Consider the following 20,010-nt stretch of genomic DNA (forward strand, 5'->3'; position numbering starts at 1 on the left):
ATTAATTATTAATTATTAATTATTAATTATTAATTATTAATTATTAATTATTAATTATTAATTATTAATTATTAATTATTAATTATTAATTATTAATTATTAATTATTAATTATTAATTATTAATTATTAATTATTAATTATTAATTATTAATTATTAATTATTAATTATTAATTATTAATTATTAATTATTAATTATTAATTATTAATTATTAATTATTAATTATTAATTATTAATTATTAATTATTAATTATTAATTATTAATTATTAATTATTAATTATTATTTATTATTTATTATTATTATTTATAGAGAGTGGTCAAGGGAAAGGGAATGACAAACCTTGGGGGTGGTAGGGTATCATTGTAGAGGGATTTGGGGGTAAGTGAAAAAGAAAATAGGGTAAAGGGAATGACGAAAACCACCAAACAAACAACAACAAATGGAATGAAACCTCATCATTCCCTTTCCCTTTCCTGAAAACCCCCAACCAAACGCCCCCTAAATTTATCCTTATCCCTTGTTTGGCATGGTAAAGGATAAAGATAAAGATTAAATAACAAAATTACTATATTACCCCTTTTAAAATGGTATGCTAAAATAATGTCAACTTTCTTTCTCTACTTTTAATTAATGAAGGACAAAATTGTCTTTTAACATTGAAAGGAGAAATCCTCAAATCAATACCTGCTCCCCCTTGGTACAAAATAATGGGGATAAAGCCTCAATTAGTCCCTATCCCTATCCCACTAAAAATTAGAATTCCTTGTAAACAAACAAGGGATAGGAGGGTAAAGGGATAAAATATCCTTATCCCCACTTCTTATCCCTCATACCAAACGACCCGTAAAGAGCAAAGTTTTCTTTATTAATTTTTGGGATAAAAGTTGACCATAGCTTGGTAAAGCGGGTCATTTAGGAGAGATAGCAAGTTGAAAAAATTATTAAATAAGATATGGGGTAAATGAAGAGTGACATTTCAAAATGAAATATAGACAATTTTTTAGGGACAGAGAGCGTATTAGTTATGACTTTTAAAATGTAAAATCAGGAAAATTATGAAAATTTTGAAGTTGAAAGATGTGATTATGTATGATTTGTGAGTTTAATAATACCATAACTTTATTGGCCTTAATAATTTTGACTTATTTTAGACTGAATAAGTTCATGAATTAAAAAAATTCTAGACCTTTTTTTTTTGGTAAATAATTGAAATTTATTAACCAAAATGAGCACCAAGCTAAAACAGCCAAAAAAACGAAGAAAGCTCGGAGGCTAAAACTAACACCCCTCTAGGAGGGCACCCTAATGCAGCATCCCAGTCAGGAAAGACAGGAGGAAAGACAGGACTGCACATTCTGGAGTTTTTTACAAATAAAACATTGAACAAAGATCATATGTTGAATCTGTGTACAAAGCCTATTAATGTCTATAGAACAATTTTGAAAACGTCTCCTATTTCTTTCATTTCACAATATTTAGACAGTGATCATCAATTTGTAGTCATGATGTTTGATGGGTTTGCTTTAAATATGCAAAGTGACAAACTGTAACATTGAATGCCAACCCTCAACAACTTTAGAGACGTCCATCCAAACCAATATCTGATTCCAAATTGCACCAGAGAAAAGGTGATTCAAACTTTCATTATCTTGCCTGCATAGAACACACACAAGGTCAGGGTGAACACAAAATTTGATTAGTCCATCACATGTTGATAATCTTCCGTGTAGAGCTAACCTGCCTATAAAAATACACTTTTGGGGGAGCATAGTTGTTGCAAATAAGCTTCTTCCAAGGCATTTCGACATACATATGACCCTCACGTTGCATTATAACTTCTTCTAATAGAAAAGGAAGAGTTGTGCAATATTTCGCAACCTTGAGGAACATGCAATAGGTGTCTACCTGCATCCGATGTCTTTCTAACCATCCAAGAAGCTTCGTTAGGCATTTCCATCTGCAATACATTCCTTCCTTTCACATAATAGGAGTGGGTACATTTGATCCACACCTTTTTTTTTGTTCAGAAAAACATTCCACAAAAATTTACAGATAACAACCCGGTTCAAGTTTATCGCACAAGTTATGTTCCAACCACTTGCATTTTTAGGATGGCATAAAGTCTCCCAAGCTCCAAGATCTCTTATAGACATATCAGACTGATCAGTCCATAAAAAAGATCTATAGGCTGCCTGGATCGCCTTTAGAACCTTCTTGGGAATAATGAAAACTTGGCACAAGTATGTTTGAAGGCTGTTGGGAACATATTTGATGAGTTGAATTCGTTCTGCATAAGTCATAAGCTTTGATGTCCATGAATCAATTTTTTAAAGCACTTTCTGATTCAGAGGTTGGCATTGAAGAACTGTAAGCTTCCTAGTAGATAAAGGTACCCCTAAATATTTGAAAGGAAAGGAACCTTGTGTGAATTGGAACTCTAAAACAATACTATCCTGAACCTCAGATTTGACTCCACCAAAATAAACGGAGCGAAGATTTTTCCAAGATTTTCTTTCAGACCCGAGGCACTAGAAAATTGTTGAAAGACCGTCAATAATTCCTTGACAGAATCACGATATCCTCTAGCAAAGAGGATAAATCATCCGCAAAATAAACATGAGTGGGATTGTGTTTTTTGCATCGAGGTTGAAAGTGAAACCGTAGATTGTTCTTGAGTTGATATAAGCACCTGGTTAGATATTCCATACAAAGCACCAAATGATAAGGAGAGAGAAGATCTCCCTGCCTTAGGCATTTTTAAGCTTTAATAAGCTTAGTCATATCACCATTTATTTTTGTTGAAAGTATAAGAAACCATAGTGATGCAACTCGAAATTCAATCAATAAATCTGCTCGGGAATCCTAGAAAATGAAGAAGGTATTCAACAAAGGCCACTCAACTGAATCATATGTCTTTTGAAGATAAATCTTAACCATACATCTTGGGGAGATACACTCCCTATTGCGGTCTTTCTCACACAAATACCCTGGTCACATATTTCCAGGATGTATATATCTACCTTTATAGGATTATAAGCAATCCAAATTCTACAATTGCTTGCAAAATGGTAGTTATTAACAACCTTCCAATTCTTAAAGATGTTTTTGATAACTTTAAGAATTTTGTGTTTCTTTATTCTAGTCTCGAAAGGCAACATACATAGATCTTGATCGAAGCATAAGAAATTTAATTTCCTTCTGCTTCAAGGGCTTGTTATAACTCCTAACATTCCAAATTAAGAGCTTCATGAAACCTCGAAGGGGAAATATCCACGCCAGCATCAGATGTTGAATTTTCAACCTCCTCCAGAATAGGCATATCCTTATGCAATAAAGAATAAGTATTTCTCACAGGCACATCACTCAAAACAAGCCTATTTTGAGCGGGTCTAGTAGTTGACTTCCTCATAACAGTGGCCCAAGTTTCCTCAGCAGGCTGCAGAAGAGATTCCCTAACTGGTTGCATTTGTTGTCGTGGCTCGACAGATTTCTTAGGCACCCATTATTGTTTATACTTTACCCCACGTTAAGCAGGCTTCCTCGTTTCACCACAATCATGCCCAACTTGCTTACACATCCTACAATAAGGTGGAAACCAATCATATATTACCCTTTATTCTAATTTCTTCCCATTATGGTCATCTATAATCACCTTATTGTCTTGGTCACATCAATCTCGATTAACAATCTTGCATAGGAAATCCTTGTTTGATCAGTAGTTCATGAACTCGTCTGCAAATAAAGGTTTGCCTACCGCGCTACCAATCCTACTAAGAGATTTGTCCCCCTAACAACTGAGAGGCAAATTAGGTAGCCAATTAATAAAATTATCATGATTTGGTAAAGTAACTAGTATTCGAGCCAAACTTTCGGATTATTCGCCTCTTTCATTTTCTAAAGTTTTCTTTTACTTTAATAATAATAATAATAATATAATAATAATAATAAATAAATAAATAAATAAATAATAATATATAACAACAATAATAATAAAAAGTTAAAAAAAACTTGTGTTATTTAGTTTGAACTATTGATAAATTTGAGTTGTTCTTCGGTTCGTATTGGTTTCGGATCTTCGGTTTGGATCGGTTGTGAGTTAATTCAAATTTTACAGTTAGTTTTTGTTCGGGTGACTTCGGTTTCGGATGAAAATTGGTTCGGAATAATTCGGTTCGGGTAGATTTGGGTAACGGGTCAAATTAAATCAAATTCGGATCGGTTTCGGTTCAGTTAAATTTGGTTTTCGGGTTTATTTTGAGTTGTCATATCGGGTTAAAACCGGGTAATGAATCGGATAATTCGGATCGGTCAGTTTTACCAAGTCTAGTACTCGGTACTCCCTATTAACCAATTCTCAATTCTTTTATCCCAATCTCTCGTGCTAAACACGAGTGTTACGGCTAGGGGTGTGCAAAAAATTGGTCCGAAACGAAAAATGCACCGGACCGGACCAATTGGTCTTCGGGTTGAGAAATATCAATTTCTGATCTTCGGCCCGGACAAATTTTTCCTTAATAAAATGTAATATAAACTATTTAAAAATTTAATTATCTTCTTTAATCCTAACACTTATAAAAGCAAGGAGTTCCAATTTCTATTCTCACAATAAGGCATTGTCTGTTTTTCCCTCATTTTTCTTCTTTATTTTTTGGCATTTTATTTATCTACAGTGAAATGTCTTATTTGCCCTTTATCAGTGGTGGAGCCAAGAATTCAAAGTTGGGGGGGGGGGGGCGAGGAAAAAAATAAAACTAAAAAGAAAGAGCATGATATAAGGTTTCACCCTAGATCAAGGAAGTATACATGAGTTATTAAACTAGAAAAAACATTGAGGGAGGTGGGGAAACTGCTACAACAGAATTGGACCTTGGTCTTCAATTATATTCCACGATAGTGCAACAAAGTAGCACACTCATTAGCTTCCTTGGCTGTTGACATGGCTGTTGGGTACAAGGTGCATTTTCTTCCACCTCCACAAGCAAAGGAGGATTATGAAGCAGATTTTGCGATGATTTCCCACAGTACGTGCATCGGGATTGTGGAGATGCTAGTTTAACTGCTGCAAAGGAAGCAACTATTACTGTTAACAAGGTTGTCAGTGCAGTTTCTTCTGATTCTAGAGCTTCAGGTTCAGCTGCGCAAATTGTTTTCGGGTCTATTGTTTCTACTCTTAAGGATGCAATTCAAGCCAACAAGTCTATTGATGATACTCTCAAGGACACTGCTAAAGGAAAGGAAAAGGTGGGAAGTGCTTTTACGCCCTTTGTTGTTGGAGGTTCATCATCAGCACCAATTGCGATTGTTGAGATTGAGGATGATGAGGTTACCAACACTTAAGCTTTTCTGTTTATGTTTTTGGGTTGTATATAGTAGTTGGATCAGGATGCCAGGTTAAGAGTTGGGATGTTTTGTTTATAGTGTATAGGATGGTTATCTTTTGGATAGATGTGGATGATGGTTGGGCTTCTTTTTGGGCTTTGGATGTTAGTGTCGTTTACTTGTGGGAAGGATTGTTACTGTATTTCACGAATGTTTTACCTCTTCAAGAGGTTGCTTTTGTAACAATTGCTTGATCTTATAATATAATTCCGTCGTTTTACGTTAAAAAAAAAGTAGCATTAGTGATATATCTATATTATTAAAGTAGAGTGGTGAGTAATAAGAGGTCATCAAAACCCCAATTCTCAAACCACAACTACTACACGTCATCACCCTTAATTCCCTTAAATTAAGCTGATCTAAATAGGAAACTACAAAAACATGAAACTAAAAAATCAACAAGTGGAAAAATAATACTAATAAAACATGAAAGTATTAAAAACTTCAGTCAATTTAAATAATAAATAAATTAATAATATGAATAAAGAAGGAAACTAAAATTAATAGTCTATTTACTACTTTTATAGAAATTCTGTGCTAATGCACGGGTACAGAGTACAGACTAGTTTTAGTTATTACTATATATAAGTGTTTTTTAAAATTGTTGGGAGGGGGAGACCCCCCACCCCCTATCTCCGCCTCTGCCCTTTATTACTTTTTTATTTTTTTTCCTCTTTTAAGCATAACTTTCAATTCGGTGTACAATATTATTGTACTCCACCTATAAATAAGAATTTGTGATTATGTTTAGAGTATTTTTTTTCTAAAGATATCGTTGTCGGGAATCTACAAGAGAAGGACATGATGTCTTTCTCTACTACGAAATTAGGTGATTTATTGTGATACCGATACGCTAGGATTTGGTGATTTAGTTGTGTTTTTTATTGTAAAATTGAACAAGTGCAGAAAACACAACGTAACCAATCTCAAGCAATTATAGTGAATTTCAATCATAATTTGTTTATCTATTTATGGTTTCATATTATCTATTCTATGTTAATCCATATTTAGTGTAACATTTTTAAGTACTCCATATCATTTGCCACATTTTTCATAATTTTGTAACTGCTAGTATTTTACGTAGCATTTTTACAAAACAATATGGTGTAAATCTAATATATATATATATATAAAGGGGAGTTATTTGGAAAACATTTAGAGCGTCCACGTAATATAATTAACTTATTAATTAATTAAATAAATAATATTATAGTTTTGCTATGATTGAACCCTTAATATATGATAAGATGATAGATAAATAGATAATGTGAGAAAGATAGATTCCAACTAAAATTTATCCTACTTTTATATATATATATATATATATATATATATATATATATATATATATATATAAGCTTTTGAGGTTCCACGTATTTCTGGGTTGCTGAATTTTGCTGATGGGATATGGTCAGCTCTTGGTGGGGAGTAGGGAAATTGGACCCGACATTGATAAGAGCAGGAAGGATGGCCGGACAAGCATATTGAGTTGTCTTATTGCCGATTTGAAGCCTTTAAAGTTCCGCCTTACCGGAGAGACCACTTTTATATCTTAACTAATTGGTCTCATTGTTTAACTAATTAGTTTCAGTGTTTAACTAATTGATTTCATTGTTTAACTAATTAGTTACAATGCTTAACTAATTAGTTACAATGCTTAACTAATTAATTCTGTTGCTTAACTTATATGACACTAATGCGGTCTTTTGTATAAGACCGCCTTATATAAAAGTTTGTATTGTTGGCGACATAGAATTCTAAGTTTGACGCGATTAAAGCTCTGTTGGATGTAACTAATTAAATGACACCTGCTGATGTTGCTGAGAATTTGCTGCCTAAGTTCCCTGATGATGATGTTGATACATGTCTTGGGAGAAGAGGAGATTGGAGAGGAAGGTGAATGCCCTAGCTTTAATTAGTATTACACATATAGGAAGGAAATAATGACTTGAGTAGAGTTGTATGATACTCCGTATGAGATTGTATCATACCAAGAATTTGAAGTTTGGAGTATTAACAATGGTTCATCATAATTTATCAGTAAACGTTTATCTTGGTCATCAGAGTAGTAGACTCATTATATTAGCAACGAATCGATGAAGGTAAAGGAAAAAAAAAAACATTGAAGCTTAATATAAATTGTTATAGTCCATTCATACTCAACTGAACCCATACTGGAAAAACCAGAAAACAAATATATGTAAACTTTGGCTCACAAAAGTAACACATTGATACCGCCACTGTGCGTCATGTAGGGGACTATTTCTACGTCATCAAATATGCAAATAATATATTTCAGATTATTAAAATAAAAATAGATAAATAAGCACCCAAACACTAAGTAAAAGATAGAAAAAGATACAATTATCCCTTTTGAAAAATAAGATAGAATTATAAAAAGTGAGTTTTAGAGATAAATTTTCTTAAGAATAAAATAGATAAATAAGTACGAAATAAAAGATAATAAAAGAAAAAGATACAATTAATTATCCCCTTTAAAAAAAAAAAATAAGATAGAAATACTTATTACGGAGTATTTGTTTTATGCATATTCATAGTAATATAAAACACTAGAGTTTTATTTACATTAACGGGTTTCCCCCATATAATAAGACAAAGATGTACAAAACTTGACAAAGATGCATGGGCTTCAATACTAGTAATACTATATTGTGATATATTTTATTTTAGCTTCTAAAAAAGCCCTTAAACAATTGATTTTTTTAATATATATTTTTTACTTTTTACCATAATTTATAGAAAAAATAAAATATAGGTCTACAACCGGTCCGATCTGGGTTATATACCCATTTTTCCGATCCAAGTCCGTACAAACATAATCGATCTAATCTTCAGATCTTGAATTATCAAAATTTCTATCTTCGATTCTGTCCGGTCCGAATTTGGACCGATGAACACCCTCTCACGGAGGCCGTTCCGTCGTCAAATAAATGAATGTGTTTCAACGTATAAATAAACGCTCCTCTCCTTTCCTTCCACTTTCTCATTCAGTCATTCCAATAAAAACAATACTCCCTTAACTCCACCAATGTCATCAATTTCCTCTTCTTATTCAAACCCTAACCCTAATTTCTCTGAACCTTTAACTTCAACCAAATTCAATCGCAAAAGGAAAAATAATCGGAACAGGAAGAAGAAGAATAAGAAAATTCCGAAATGGTTAGAGCTTCCAGAAGACATTTGGTCCTTGATTTTGTCGAAATTAAACACAATTTACATAATCGAAAATGTCCAGAATGTTTGCATGTTATTCCGCAAGCTCTGCAAACAACCTTCGTTGTTCAAGGTCGTTGACATGACACTTCCAGATGCTTATATGCACTTGGACTTTGACGCTAATGTTCTGACTCGCTTCATTGTTGATCGAAGTTGTGGTTCTATTGTTGATATCTTTTTGGAGCATCTTTGTGATGATGATACTTTGATGTACATTGTTGAAAGGTATACAAGTATAATTTTTTTGGTGTTTAATTATTTTAATTTATCTATGTCAATTTTGCTGGACAAAAATTGTGAGATCCGAGTTTTTCCCCCTGTTTTATGGATGAATTTACTAAAAAATAGCCTAATGTAGTACGGAGTAACTGAATTTGAATATCTTTTGAAGATATAATTGAAGTTTGAATTTGCTTTGCTTTTTAGTTTTGTGGGGTTGATTTTCCTTAATCTATGTTTTAATATGCTGGTCAAGAGATGTGAGGTTGATTTTCTTTTAATTTCTTAGGTATAAAGTGAAATGCTGGCATCAATATTGTTATTGGTGTGATGATAATTTTGGTTTTCTGTTGTTGATTTGTATTCTTTAAATAAAGAGTTCCATGGTGTTTACTCTGTTCTGGATTCGTTGCTTTGTTCTTTCCGTCTGTTTTGAACTATGTCAATAATATTGGTTAAGAAAGTGCAAATTTATGGACGTAAATTTACTATTATCTCAAGGTTTTCTCACTTTTTTTATGAATTTGCTCTGAAGTTGTTTAGAAAAAGCATTTGAATTTTTTTTTCTCTTAAGATAAGTTACTATATATTGCCATTAATAATGGTTTTGGTTTACATAATCTATGTTAATAATATTGTTTGTTTAATTCGTCTCATTTCTTGTTTTACATGACTAATGGAGTATTTGTCAAATGTTTTTGTCTATGTTTGTGGTATTGACTTCTATTAAACATTCAACACAGTTAAGTAATCATGTTTCATTTAGTGATTATGAGATGCGTGACAGGGTACTTTGCGAGAATCTACCTTGGTGATTTTGCTCATTTAGACAAATGGTCATTGTTTTTCTTGACAATTGTAGCGGTAAAGTTGTTATAGAGTATTATTTTGACTAGGTGCTTTTCAATCTTACAACTTACAAGAGGTATACATAGTTCCTAGTGTTCTTCTCATTGTGTTTATTGGCCTTAGTTGCCTGCTTTCTGCTAGAGTCGGTCATGTAAATTTTGCTTGTATATAGCTAAGAATTGGTTTACATCTATTATGATGTGGCAGTTTGAGTTTATAATGACTGAAGTGGACATTTTTAATTACATGTCATGTCATTTTGGGTTTTTTGGGTTTTGAGCATTATTCAACTTTTAACCTGTTATTGTAACTCGGAAAATGCTGAACAGGTCGAAGAATCTAAAGCATCTTCGATTATGGCACTATATTCGTATTTCTGACGAGGGACTGGTTGAAGCTGTAAAGAGGCTCCCAGCGCTTGAGGAAGTGGAGCTCATAATGTGTAAATTCTGTGATGATACTATTGAAGCTATTGGCCACATCTTCCCTTCACTGAAAACATTTAGCTTAAATGACGTTGGCTCTAAAACTTTTGACTTTACTTGCAATGAAGAAGCACTAGCTATTGGTAAAAGCATGCCTAATCTGCGCAATCTTCAACTAATTGGGAACCATATGACAAATGAAGGGTTGGAAGCAATTCTTGATGGATGTACTCTTCTTGAATCCCTTGATTTACGTGCATGTTTCTACATTGATTTATCAGGAGATTTGGGTAAAAGATGTGAAGGTATTATGCACTTGCGGCTATCTTATGACTCCATGGCAGATTATAGCTACCAAGCTTTTACTAATTCAGAACAGCGTCTGTCGTGATCACAAGTTGAGCAATCCGTACAGTGAGTATGATTCTGATTATGAGATTAGTGGCTATTTTGGAGGCTATCCAGACTACCATGACTACAACGATGATTATGATGATCTCCCGCTCGATTTCTATGCTCAGTTTTATGGTGCTAATCTCGTAGACTATGAACCCTCTGACTGATTTTTCAGCTCTTTTTCCGCCTTGCTGAGTCTACAATCATGTTGTTTGCCGGATTGTCTCAGGTTGATTTTGCGGTGAATCGGGATTGCATGCCAGTGACTTTTCTGCTCTTTTACTTATTGAATCTGTTTTTATTCACTTAAATAAATATACAATTTTATTGTTTCCTACATTCTCTTGTTTGTAGGAACTAGAGAGTGGTTAATGGAGTACTTTTTTCTCAGAATATATTTGTGTTTCTTTAGTGTTGTTTATTAAATTATTCTTGAGAGTATCCAATTTGATGGATTCATCAGTTACTTTGTAACATTGTTTTTGATTCATCAGCATTACAGTCCTCTCCGGTCAATATTTCTAATGATCCATCAATTACTCTAAAGCATCCTTTCGGATGATGAGAGCGAACAATTTTGTAAAGTCTTTGAATAAGTGCGGAGTATATGACATAGATGCAAAGATTAATGACCATATGGTCTCAATTATACGGAGTACTCCGAACTACTATACGGAGGGAGTACTTGTTATTTACTCAAAAGTGATTGTCATTTGTCAGTGACAACATGCTAGAAAGACGTTGAAAATTCACTCATATCTCATTTCTGACTTTCTGCTGATCATTTTTTTTATTCAGATTCAGAGAATCACATCATATTATAAAGTACGACTTTGGGGCTATCTGAAAGGGATTTGTTTACATTGACCAAGTAACTAATAGATGACGCAGAAGACTGAAAGTGTTGATGCAGAAAGATGATGTGTAATGCACAAAATTATGGTAAAAGTCTATGCATTTCGCGGAAAATATGCAGTAGCTAGAATCTGCTTACAGTTGCTGAACTTACTGTAGATGTTTGATTAAAGAAAAGAAATTTGACATGCTCTCATAAAGTTGATTAGTCAATATAACAGCAGTAAGCCAGTAAGTATGAAACTGATGACAGCACCTTATTTTTGACTATTTTGTATTGCAAGCGTGTTAGAAATTTTGTCTTGACTGTACACGTCGTTGATTCCTTGCAGGGTGAAGTTCTCGTAAGATAATTCCTATATTTTCATATTACTTGTCAATTTGAATTACGGATGCAATATTATCTGACAGTTTTCTATACCAATACAGAAACTTATCGTTGTTATCTTTTTGTTCATAATTAGTCGAATTTGCCTCCTATTGCTGGTTGATCGTGTTGTTTTTTATTGAATGGTTAATCATCATGCCATAAATTTTATTATGCTAATCTCAGCTGAACAAATTTTCCTGTGTCGTTTTTCTTTTGTCATCTTAAAATACATTTCTTGTACTCTTATCACTTTCACTCCAATACACTAGGATTTTTCAGTATTAATATCACTGAGCATAGAGCTGACCATCATGGCCCGACCCGAAAATTTGAGGGTTTTGGGCAAAATATTCCGGCCCGAACTTTTAAAAAAATTGCGGGCTTTGGACAACGTTAAACAACAATTTTAGTTATAAATTTGGCCCGGCCCGAAAAGTTCGCTAATTTTGGCCCAAAATAACGGGGTTTGGACACAAAAATGGCCCGAAGCTTGGCCCGTCCCAGCCCGACACAATGGGCAGATTTTTATTCAATCGGCCCGGCCCGCCATTTGATCAGGTCTAACTGAGCATTTGAGTGAACCCGAAAATTTCCACTTCATATTAATTAGAATTTAGAAAACTTTCTGCAAGAACTTCACCTCCCCCCCTTTCCTGAGAGAAAAGTTCAATCTCTGAGTTAGCAATCTGAGAGAATGAAGGAGAATTGCAATACATTAGGGAGTTTTGATGGTGCAATCATGGTTATGCTCTGTGATATCTTACAGTGCGATTGCAACTCTGTAGCCCCTGCTAATGAATGATCTATTATGTATGCAAGTTATTAGAAACAAGCTCAGAACTTTTGTTCTTTTTGCATCATGTTATTAAACTGAAGCCACAAACATGGTCTGAGAACATTAATACCAGTATATCTACTGCAAACTGCTGTACTAAAGAGTAGTTGTCGTACTGAGACCGTAGGATGAGGTCTGTGAGTATTGTGACAGTGACATTGGGGAGCCAACAAACGATGAGGTGGGAGCTAATGAAGAGATACGAGGGACTTGTAGTGATTCAACCGTTCCTTCTAGCATGTCGACCACTTGACTCATTTCTGGTCGACTTGATGGGTTAGTCTTCACACACCATAAGCTCACCAAAATCATCTTCTTCTGAATCTCCCTCTCATCAGAACTCAATGTTTCTTGGTCATCAAATTCTTCCCCTACTTCGAGTTTCTCATATATCCATTGAGGGAAATATTGTTCGCTATTGTTGCTTTCATTACCTTCAGTACCCGCTTTTCTTCTACACCCAACCATTTCAAGAACCAACATACCGTAGCTATAAACATCTGATTTGTAAGAAACACCACCAAAACTCCTAAGGAATACCTCAGGAGCAATGTATCCCACAGTTCCTCTAGCTTCAGATATCGAGATAACACTCTCCTTTTGCGGGCATAACTTAGCAAGGCCGAAATCTGCAATCTTTGGACAAAAATTCTCGTCTAGGAGAATATTGTTTGGTTTAATGTCAAAGTGAAGGATTCTTGTGTTACAACCTCGATGCAAGTACTCTAACCCTCTTGCAATTCCAACCGAGATTTGAAATAATTCGTCCCATGAGAGGGATTGGAGGTTGTTTGTTTCATACAAGTACTTTTCAAGTGATCCATTAGGCATGAAGTCATAGACAAGAGCTCGATGTCGACCCTCGTAACAAAATCCCAACAGATTGACAATGTTGACATGGTTTGTCTTTCCTATACTTGCAACCTCGTTAATGAAATCCTCTGCATTTCCCTCTGATTTTTTCAATAATTTTACTGCAACAAGATGTTCAGTATTCCGAATCATTCCTTTGTATACTGCACCATAACCTCCTTCGCCTAGCTTATCTCTGAAGGAATTGGTTATTTTCTTCAGATCAGAATATGTGTGTCTTTGTAGACCAACAGTTCCATGAATCTTCAAAAAAGCCTCAACATCTGGCTTCCTTTTCCGTTGAAGATCCTCGTCCTTTGATGAACATTTTTTTCTTATACAGAAGCCTAAGAAAACTAAAATTCCAACCCCAGCAGCTGCGAAACAAGCTGCAAGGCAATCAAGTAGAACATGTTATTATACTGGTATGCCCGAATTTAGTATTAGAACAGCCTGATAAGTATAAACATTTAATTTGTAAATCTGTAATCTTGATAAGTAAAAAAATAATACAAAAATATGGGGGAAAAGGGTGAAATAAACACAAGGGTACATCACCTAGTAGCGCGATCTTGGGCTTGGTAAGAAGGACCTTGTATGGAGTGGATCCTGTTTTCAAAATTATGTTAGAGATGTACATTTTGACAAAGAAATCAAATTACTCCCTCTGTCCCAGATTAGTTGTTACAATTTCCTTTTTCGTCTGTCCCAGATTAGTTGTTACACTTCTAAATCAGGAATGACCCCACAATTATTATATTGTCTCTCTCTTCCCACTCATTTTCTTTTTGTCCCCACCTAAGTGTAACAACTAATCTGCGACGGGGGGAATATTGGAGTATTTGTTCTCGAATATTGTTGCGAGTAAGAAATGTTACAGAGAGAAGATGGATAAGGTACCTGGAAAAGGGCAGTTGGATTCATCACTGCAGAAGCAAAAGAATTTATTTGAACGCGGCTCATGCCCACACTGACCTCCTGATCTAAGACATGCTTCACACGAACCATTATTGGCGTTCCATCTAAGCTCAAAACCATTCCAAGCAGCATTAGGCATGTAACCTCCAATCGTGTCCATAAAATTATTGTCGGACATATGAATTGGAAGAAAAAGATGGTTTGAACATGAAGCTACTGAGATATTACTCTTCAACATAGCATTATTAGTCAGCCAACAAACAGGTATATTCCTAGGATTCATAGGACAAGAAAACTCTTTGAACGTCGTAAGATTACACAACGACGAACAATTACCATAAAACAAGGTAAGGTTTGCATCAAGAGGAGTATACTGAAAGATAGAGAAGTCAATAGTGATGTTGTTTAAAGTGTCAGGGCACCCTGACTTTGCTTTAAAATCTTGCCTAGCAACTGTGATGGTGGAAGTGGTGTAATTGATGTTCATAATATCAGGAAAGCTTGTGATTTCATGGACATGGTAATGGGTTGAGCAATTTGATCGCAGCCAAAGAGCTGGAACCCAGGGTGGCCGCAGTATGATGGTCGATCCAAACCATAGAAAGGGTAGCTTAAATTGGTTATGTTTCCGCATTTGAATGATTTACTGCAATTGTTGTACTCGCGACTTAGACGGCAAATAGATGTAGGAAGATTGGTTAGTAATAATAATAATGAAAGGATTATCCATGAAGATGAAACTAAGACATCCATAGTCATATAGAGAAAGAGAAAGAGAAAGAGAAAGGGGGGAAATGAAGAATTGAGTTTGGAAATGTGATAAGCAATGACATAAATTGTTAAGGTATAGAGTGATTATATGGTCAATGTCAACAAGTGTTTTTATTAATATTGGGGGGGGGGGTTGGGCCAATTAGTAGGGTCTAGGCACTAGAAAACTAAGCTTTGGCTAATTGGCAACTTGGGAATAATCCAAACCAATCGTTATATATGGTGGACGGTGGACCTGTGGTGTCTGGTAATACTCCCTCTGTCCCTTAATACTCGCACCGTTTTGACTTTTTACACTATTCACATAATTTACTTTTACCCTATTTTATTTATAGTATATGAAAATAAATGTTAGTATATAATATATTGTTGGCTTCATCTTAATATATATTTTCAAAATATTAAATTTTTTATAGTTTTTATAATATGTAGTTAGAGATATTTGTGGTCAAAGTTGTGCATTGGCAAGCGTGTCCAGTCAAAACGTTGCAAGTATTAAGGGACGGAGGAAGTATGTCGGAGTAGGATATTTTATACTCCCCTGATCCCTATAACATATCAAGTATTTTTATTTAATTTTTCAGGGTCTACAAAACATATGTTTGTAGTGTATTTAAATGAATCTAACTTTGAACAAATGACTTAAATTACATATTTGGAATAAGTAATTCTGTCAAAGTGTTTAAAGTTTGACAAAAGAAATATAATGGGACAAAGTGATAAACAATAAGGAATATATCATATATGGAGTATTAGTTATGGTAGATTACTAGCATATGTAACTACTAGTCTTTTATGCACGCGATGCGTGCATGAATTTTTAGAATGCATGTAGGCCGATATTGAGAAATTATTATTTACTATCGTAAAATGATTACCTCTTTTTTCTCGGCGAATTTCCTTGTTTAAATGAGATTTTTTTGGTGCGTAATTTCTATCATATTATACTCAGTTACTCTCATATGGTTATTGTTAAAAAATAAAATTCAGATTATATATTGATACATTTGTTCATACAAATTTAACGAAATTTTATTTAGTTTGAGGTAAATTACATATTAGCACCAACTAAAAAAAATCCAATATAAAAAAGTGACGAATAGTTTCTAATTGTAATTTAAAATATAAATTTTCAAATTTATATATCATTTTACAATTTTATAGTCAAAGCAGTCAAATATATAAATGAGCTAGATTGATCCATAAAAATAAAGAGTCAAGATTTAGGGATGCTACTTTTCTTAACTAAGCTAAGGGGACGTTTGGTTGGGGGTCTTAAGGAAAGGGAATTAGAATCATTCCCTTTGTTGTTGTTTGTTTGATGTTTTTTGTCATTCCCTTTACCCTATTTTCTTTTTTACTTACCCTCAAAAGGCTCTAGATTGATACCCTACCCCCCAAGGGTTTTCCATTCCCTTTCCCCTGAACAACCTTGACTACCGTTGACCAACCATTAAACACCCTCAACAAGCCTGACCACCATCAACTCACCCACTTTGGATCACCACACCGCAGCAACACCACCCAACCACCGCATCTGACCGACCACCAACAACCGCCGACCACCCACCATCGACTCACCCAACCATCGCCGCTTACCACCATCGACTCACCACCACATCTAACCCACCACCACACCTCGCCAACCCACCAGAAAAACCACCCAACCATCGCCTCTTACCACCATTGACTCACCACCGCATCTAACCCACCACCAAACACCCGCCAACGCACCAGAAAAACCCACTGCATCTAACCCACTACACCACCGCGAAAACCGCAGCCCCACCGTGAAAATCGCAGCCCCACCGCATCACCCACACCAACCCACAATCATAAAATTTTGAAATAATTCAAGACTAAAAGTTAAAATTACCTTTTCTTATCCATAATCTTAGCTTTAAATGGTCAAATTCAACCATGAAAACTCTAGATCTGAAGTTTTCATGGTTGAATTAGACCAATTAAACATCAAATTTGGCCATGGAGATGGTGAGAAAACAAGGGAAGGAAGAAAGAGAAGGTTCGACGACGGCAGGAATCGAGAGGGAAGGGACGGCGACTAGAAGGGACGACGACGACGAGAAGGGACGGCGGCGAGAAGGGGTGGCCGAAGAGGTTTGTCGGAGGAAACGGGTAGTGAGGTGGTGACCAAAGAGTGAGAGTGACTATGGTGGAGCAATAGTGAGAGAATGAAGGAATGTGGAAGATTGATTAAATGTTACCCAAACAACAACCTACATCAAAGGGTTTTGCTTTCCATTCCCCTTCTTTCCCTTTCTTGATTTCATTCCCTTTACCCCGTGCGAACCAAACGGCCCCTAAGGGTCTAAGTTTTCTAAGAGTCAATTAGTTACACTTGACCAAAAAATACAGTGTAGACCCCAAATGGTAAAAAAAAAAAAAAAAAAAAGTTTAGACCCCAAACAGCGAAAAATATAATAACTTTGACCTTATTTATTTCCTAACTCAATAACTCCATGCTCCGTAGTCCCTTTTTTTTTTGACATAGGCTCAAATCCTACATAATAATAAAAAAAAGTCATTGGAGTATGTGAGGCCTCCAAAACCCAAATCCAGCAATCTCATTGACTCCCTCCAAAACCAATCAAAATACCCTAATATCCAAAATTCAAATTGATTTTCACAAAAATAAATAAATCACGTATATATTATAAAACTACCCAGTAAAAAAATAAAACTAACCACAAACAACTATTATATGAGAACAAATCTACCGCCGTTACCGATTTTCCATTGTTTCTCCTCACAACTACAAGTATATATAATTTAAATTTTGTTTTCAAAAGTTTAAAAATAAATTTTGTGATATTTCTCATGATTCCAGTGGTAAAATCTGACATTAGTTCATTCGAAGAAAAACTGAAATTTGTCCTTTTTTTCATTGTCGATAGCAATTGATGAGAGTAACAACACTATTTCACGGTGCTGGATTTCCCTTTAAACAAAAGTAAGCTCGATCATTTTCTTCTGACTTTTATTTGTGGTGTTAAACTCAGGAGGATATAATATTAATGGATGATAATATAAGTGAATGGCTTCATTATAACTTGCTTAGTTACATCATTGGTTTATGTAGGAAACTATAATATAACTCTATTAGGTTTAGGACTCTATTAGATTCCTAAACTAACACAACTCTAGTTTCCTAAATATATACTAGAACCCTAGATATACCATAACTCTAACACTCCCCCGCAATCGTAACGGCAGTAACACGAACGGTACAATTGAAGTGTAAAATCACGACAATCGAAACTATCGGTCTGATATCGAGACAAACAGGTACACTCCTGTTCCTTTGATGCGGTACACTCCGCAATATCTGGTGAAGAGATCGGCGATGCTAGGACACGTTGAGCACCAACACAAATGCAGGTACACTCCTGCTTTGTATTCCGCACAAACCAACGAACAGGTACATTCCTTGTCCGATTGAAACTTGTGCATCACATCAATGATTAGTCACACTAGCGCAAGTACACTCCTGCACACGCAATTGCAAGTACACTCTTGCACGCGCAAAAAAACCAACTCTAACAGCAGCAACACCAATCTAGTTTTCTATCCACTTTATATTTAATGTCAACCAAAACAAGAATAATTGACACCCACTATATACCCTCAAAGCACAGGCACGTCAATGAGCAAAGCAAACACCATCAACAAAAACTAACCGATCACCCCTTTATTAGGTTCTAGATCACGCTTAATAATATAGGAAAAAATAATATTAGAGAGTTAACAAATCCAACAGGTGGGTTTTTAACTCATACCCACCGGCCGGAGAATTTTTAATTGCGGAAGCGTAGGATCAATCCAAAATTATGGATAGTTCCGATACCATGTTAAACTATAGAGAATAACAATATTGATGGATGATAATATAATTTAAAGGCTTAATCATAATTTGGTTACATCATTGGTTTATATAGGAAACTATGGCATATCTCTATTAGGTTTAGAACTCTATTAGATTCCTAAACTAACACAACTCTAGTTTCCTAAATATACTAGAACTCTAAATATACCATAACTCTGACATGTGTCGTTGTTGCTACTATAGTACTATGTAGATCTTAGTTAATTTGGTCCTCTGGTGGTGTTAAGCCATGGCTTTTTTTTTTCCCTGATACATGCAGGGGAAGCGAGAGTTAATTGTATACTTGAAGTTATTGTATTTCCTGATTTTGGAAGAATTGTTCATAGTTTTTATTTATTATAGTTTTATTCCCTTACAATATAATTTTTATATACTCATATGAGATACAATTGACAATATAATTTTTATCGTAGTATTAACCCCTTACATATCAATTATAATCTTATGAATCCAGCTTTTAAAAGTATTGTACGGTATAGTTGAGCATTTACCCCAAGCTTCAAATGTTATTGGTGATATTTCATGAAAGGCCTAATTTCTAAATAGTTTTATAGGTATATGTAGTACTGAACAAAAAAGTTTTAAAAAGTTGGTATATGTCGTATACTCCGTAATACGTATGGAGTATGTAGTTAAATGGTGCTTATGTAGTCTCTTTAGTTGCTCTATTTGTCATGTACTGCTTTTTTTACATACATTATCAATATTAATGTAGAGTTTTCTTACTTTCAGATTTGACGATTGTCATTTGAGGAGAGGTGTTTGAACAATACTCCGTAGTTGGAGCAATTAACGAAAAGAAATTGCGTTATTTGATGAGAAGTATTTTTCCTTATTTGAAAATATATATTTTGATCGTACTTTTACACCCCTTATTATCAATTACTATAAGTAATGATTACATTATGAACACGAGTATGGAAGCAATATATCCAAACATATGATTTCTCTAGAAATATTGTTTACATAGATATTTATATAGTAGTGTTTTCCATTAT

The 20,010-nt window shown here is 34.5% G+C and overlaps 2 protein-coding genes across 2 annotated transcripts; one reads left to right on the forward strand and one right to left on the reverse strand.

The window, feature by feature from the left end:
* The first annotated feature begins 8,312 nt into the window (after positions 1-8,312).
* Positions 8,313-10,918, forward strand: LOC110801635 (putative F-box/LRR-repeat protein 23). Its single transcript, XM_022007008.2, has 2 exons — positions 8,313-8,843; positions 10,016-10,918. The coding sequence occupies exons 1-2, from the start codon at positions 8,431-8,433 to the stop codon at positions 10,500-10,502; spliced, it is 900 nt and encodes a 299-aa protein (XP_021862700.2). The 5' UTR covers positions 8,313-8,430; the 3' UTR covers positions 10,503-10,918.
* A 1,633-nt stretch (positions 10,919-12,551) lies between these two features.
* Positions 12,552-15,173, reverse strand: LOC110801619 (LEAF RUST 10 DISEASE-RESISTANCE LOCUS RECEPTOR-LIKE PROTEIN KINASE-like 2.5). Its single transcript, XM_022006987.2, has 3 exons — positions 14,320-15,173; positions 13,978-14,028; positions 12,552-13,808 (listed from the first exon to the last, which is right to left on the reverse strand). The coding sequence occupies exons 1-3, from the start codon at positions 14,969-14,971 to the stop codon at positions 12,664-12,666; spliced, it is 1,848 nt and encodes a 615-aa protein (XP_021862679.2). The 5' UTR covers positions 14,972-15,173; the 3' UTR covers positions 12,552-12,663.
* Positions 15,174-20,010: the final 4,837 nt, after the last annotated feature.

Source organism: Spinacia oleracea, chromosome 1 (assembly GCF_020520425.1).
Source record: "Spinacia oleracea cultivar Varoflay chromosome 1, BTI_SOV_V1, whole genome shotgun sequence".
Lineage (NCBI taxonomy): Eukaryota > Viridiplantae > Streptophyta > Magnoliopsida > Caryophyllales > Amaranthaceae > Spinacia > Spinacia oleracea.

Excerpts from the sequence above, each read along its gene's own strand:
- LOC110801619 (XM_022006987.2), bottom strand. The coding sequence starts at position 14,971 with ATGCGGAAACATAACCAATTTAAGCTACCCTTTCTATGGTTTGGATCG. Across the intron at positions 14,029-14,319 it reads ATCCAACTGCCCTTTTCCAG|GATCCACTCCATACAAGGTC; the intron begins GTACCTTATCCA and ends TTTTGAAAACAG. Across the intron at positions 13,809-13,977 it reads GCCCAAGATCGCGCTACTAG|CTTGTTTCGCAGCTGCTGGG; the intron begins GTGATGTACCCT and ends ATTGCCTTGCAG.
- LOC110801635 (XM_022007008.2), top strand. The coding sequence starts at position 8,431 with ATGTCATCAATTTCCTCTTCTTATTCAAACCCTAACCCTAATTTCTCT. Across the intron at positions 8,844-10,015 it reads TTGATGTACATTGTTGAAAG|GTCGAAGAATCTAAAGCATC; the intron begins GTATACAAGTAT and ends AATGCTGAACAG.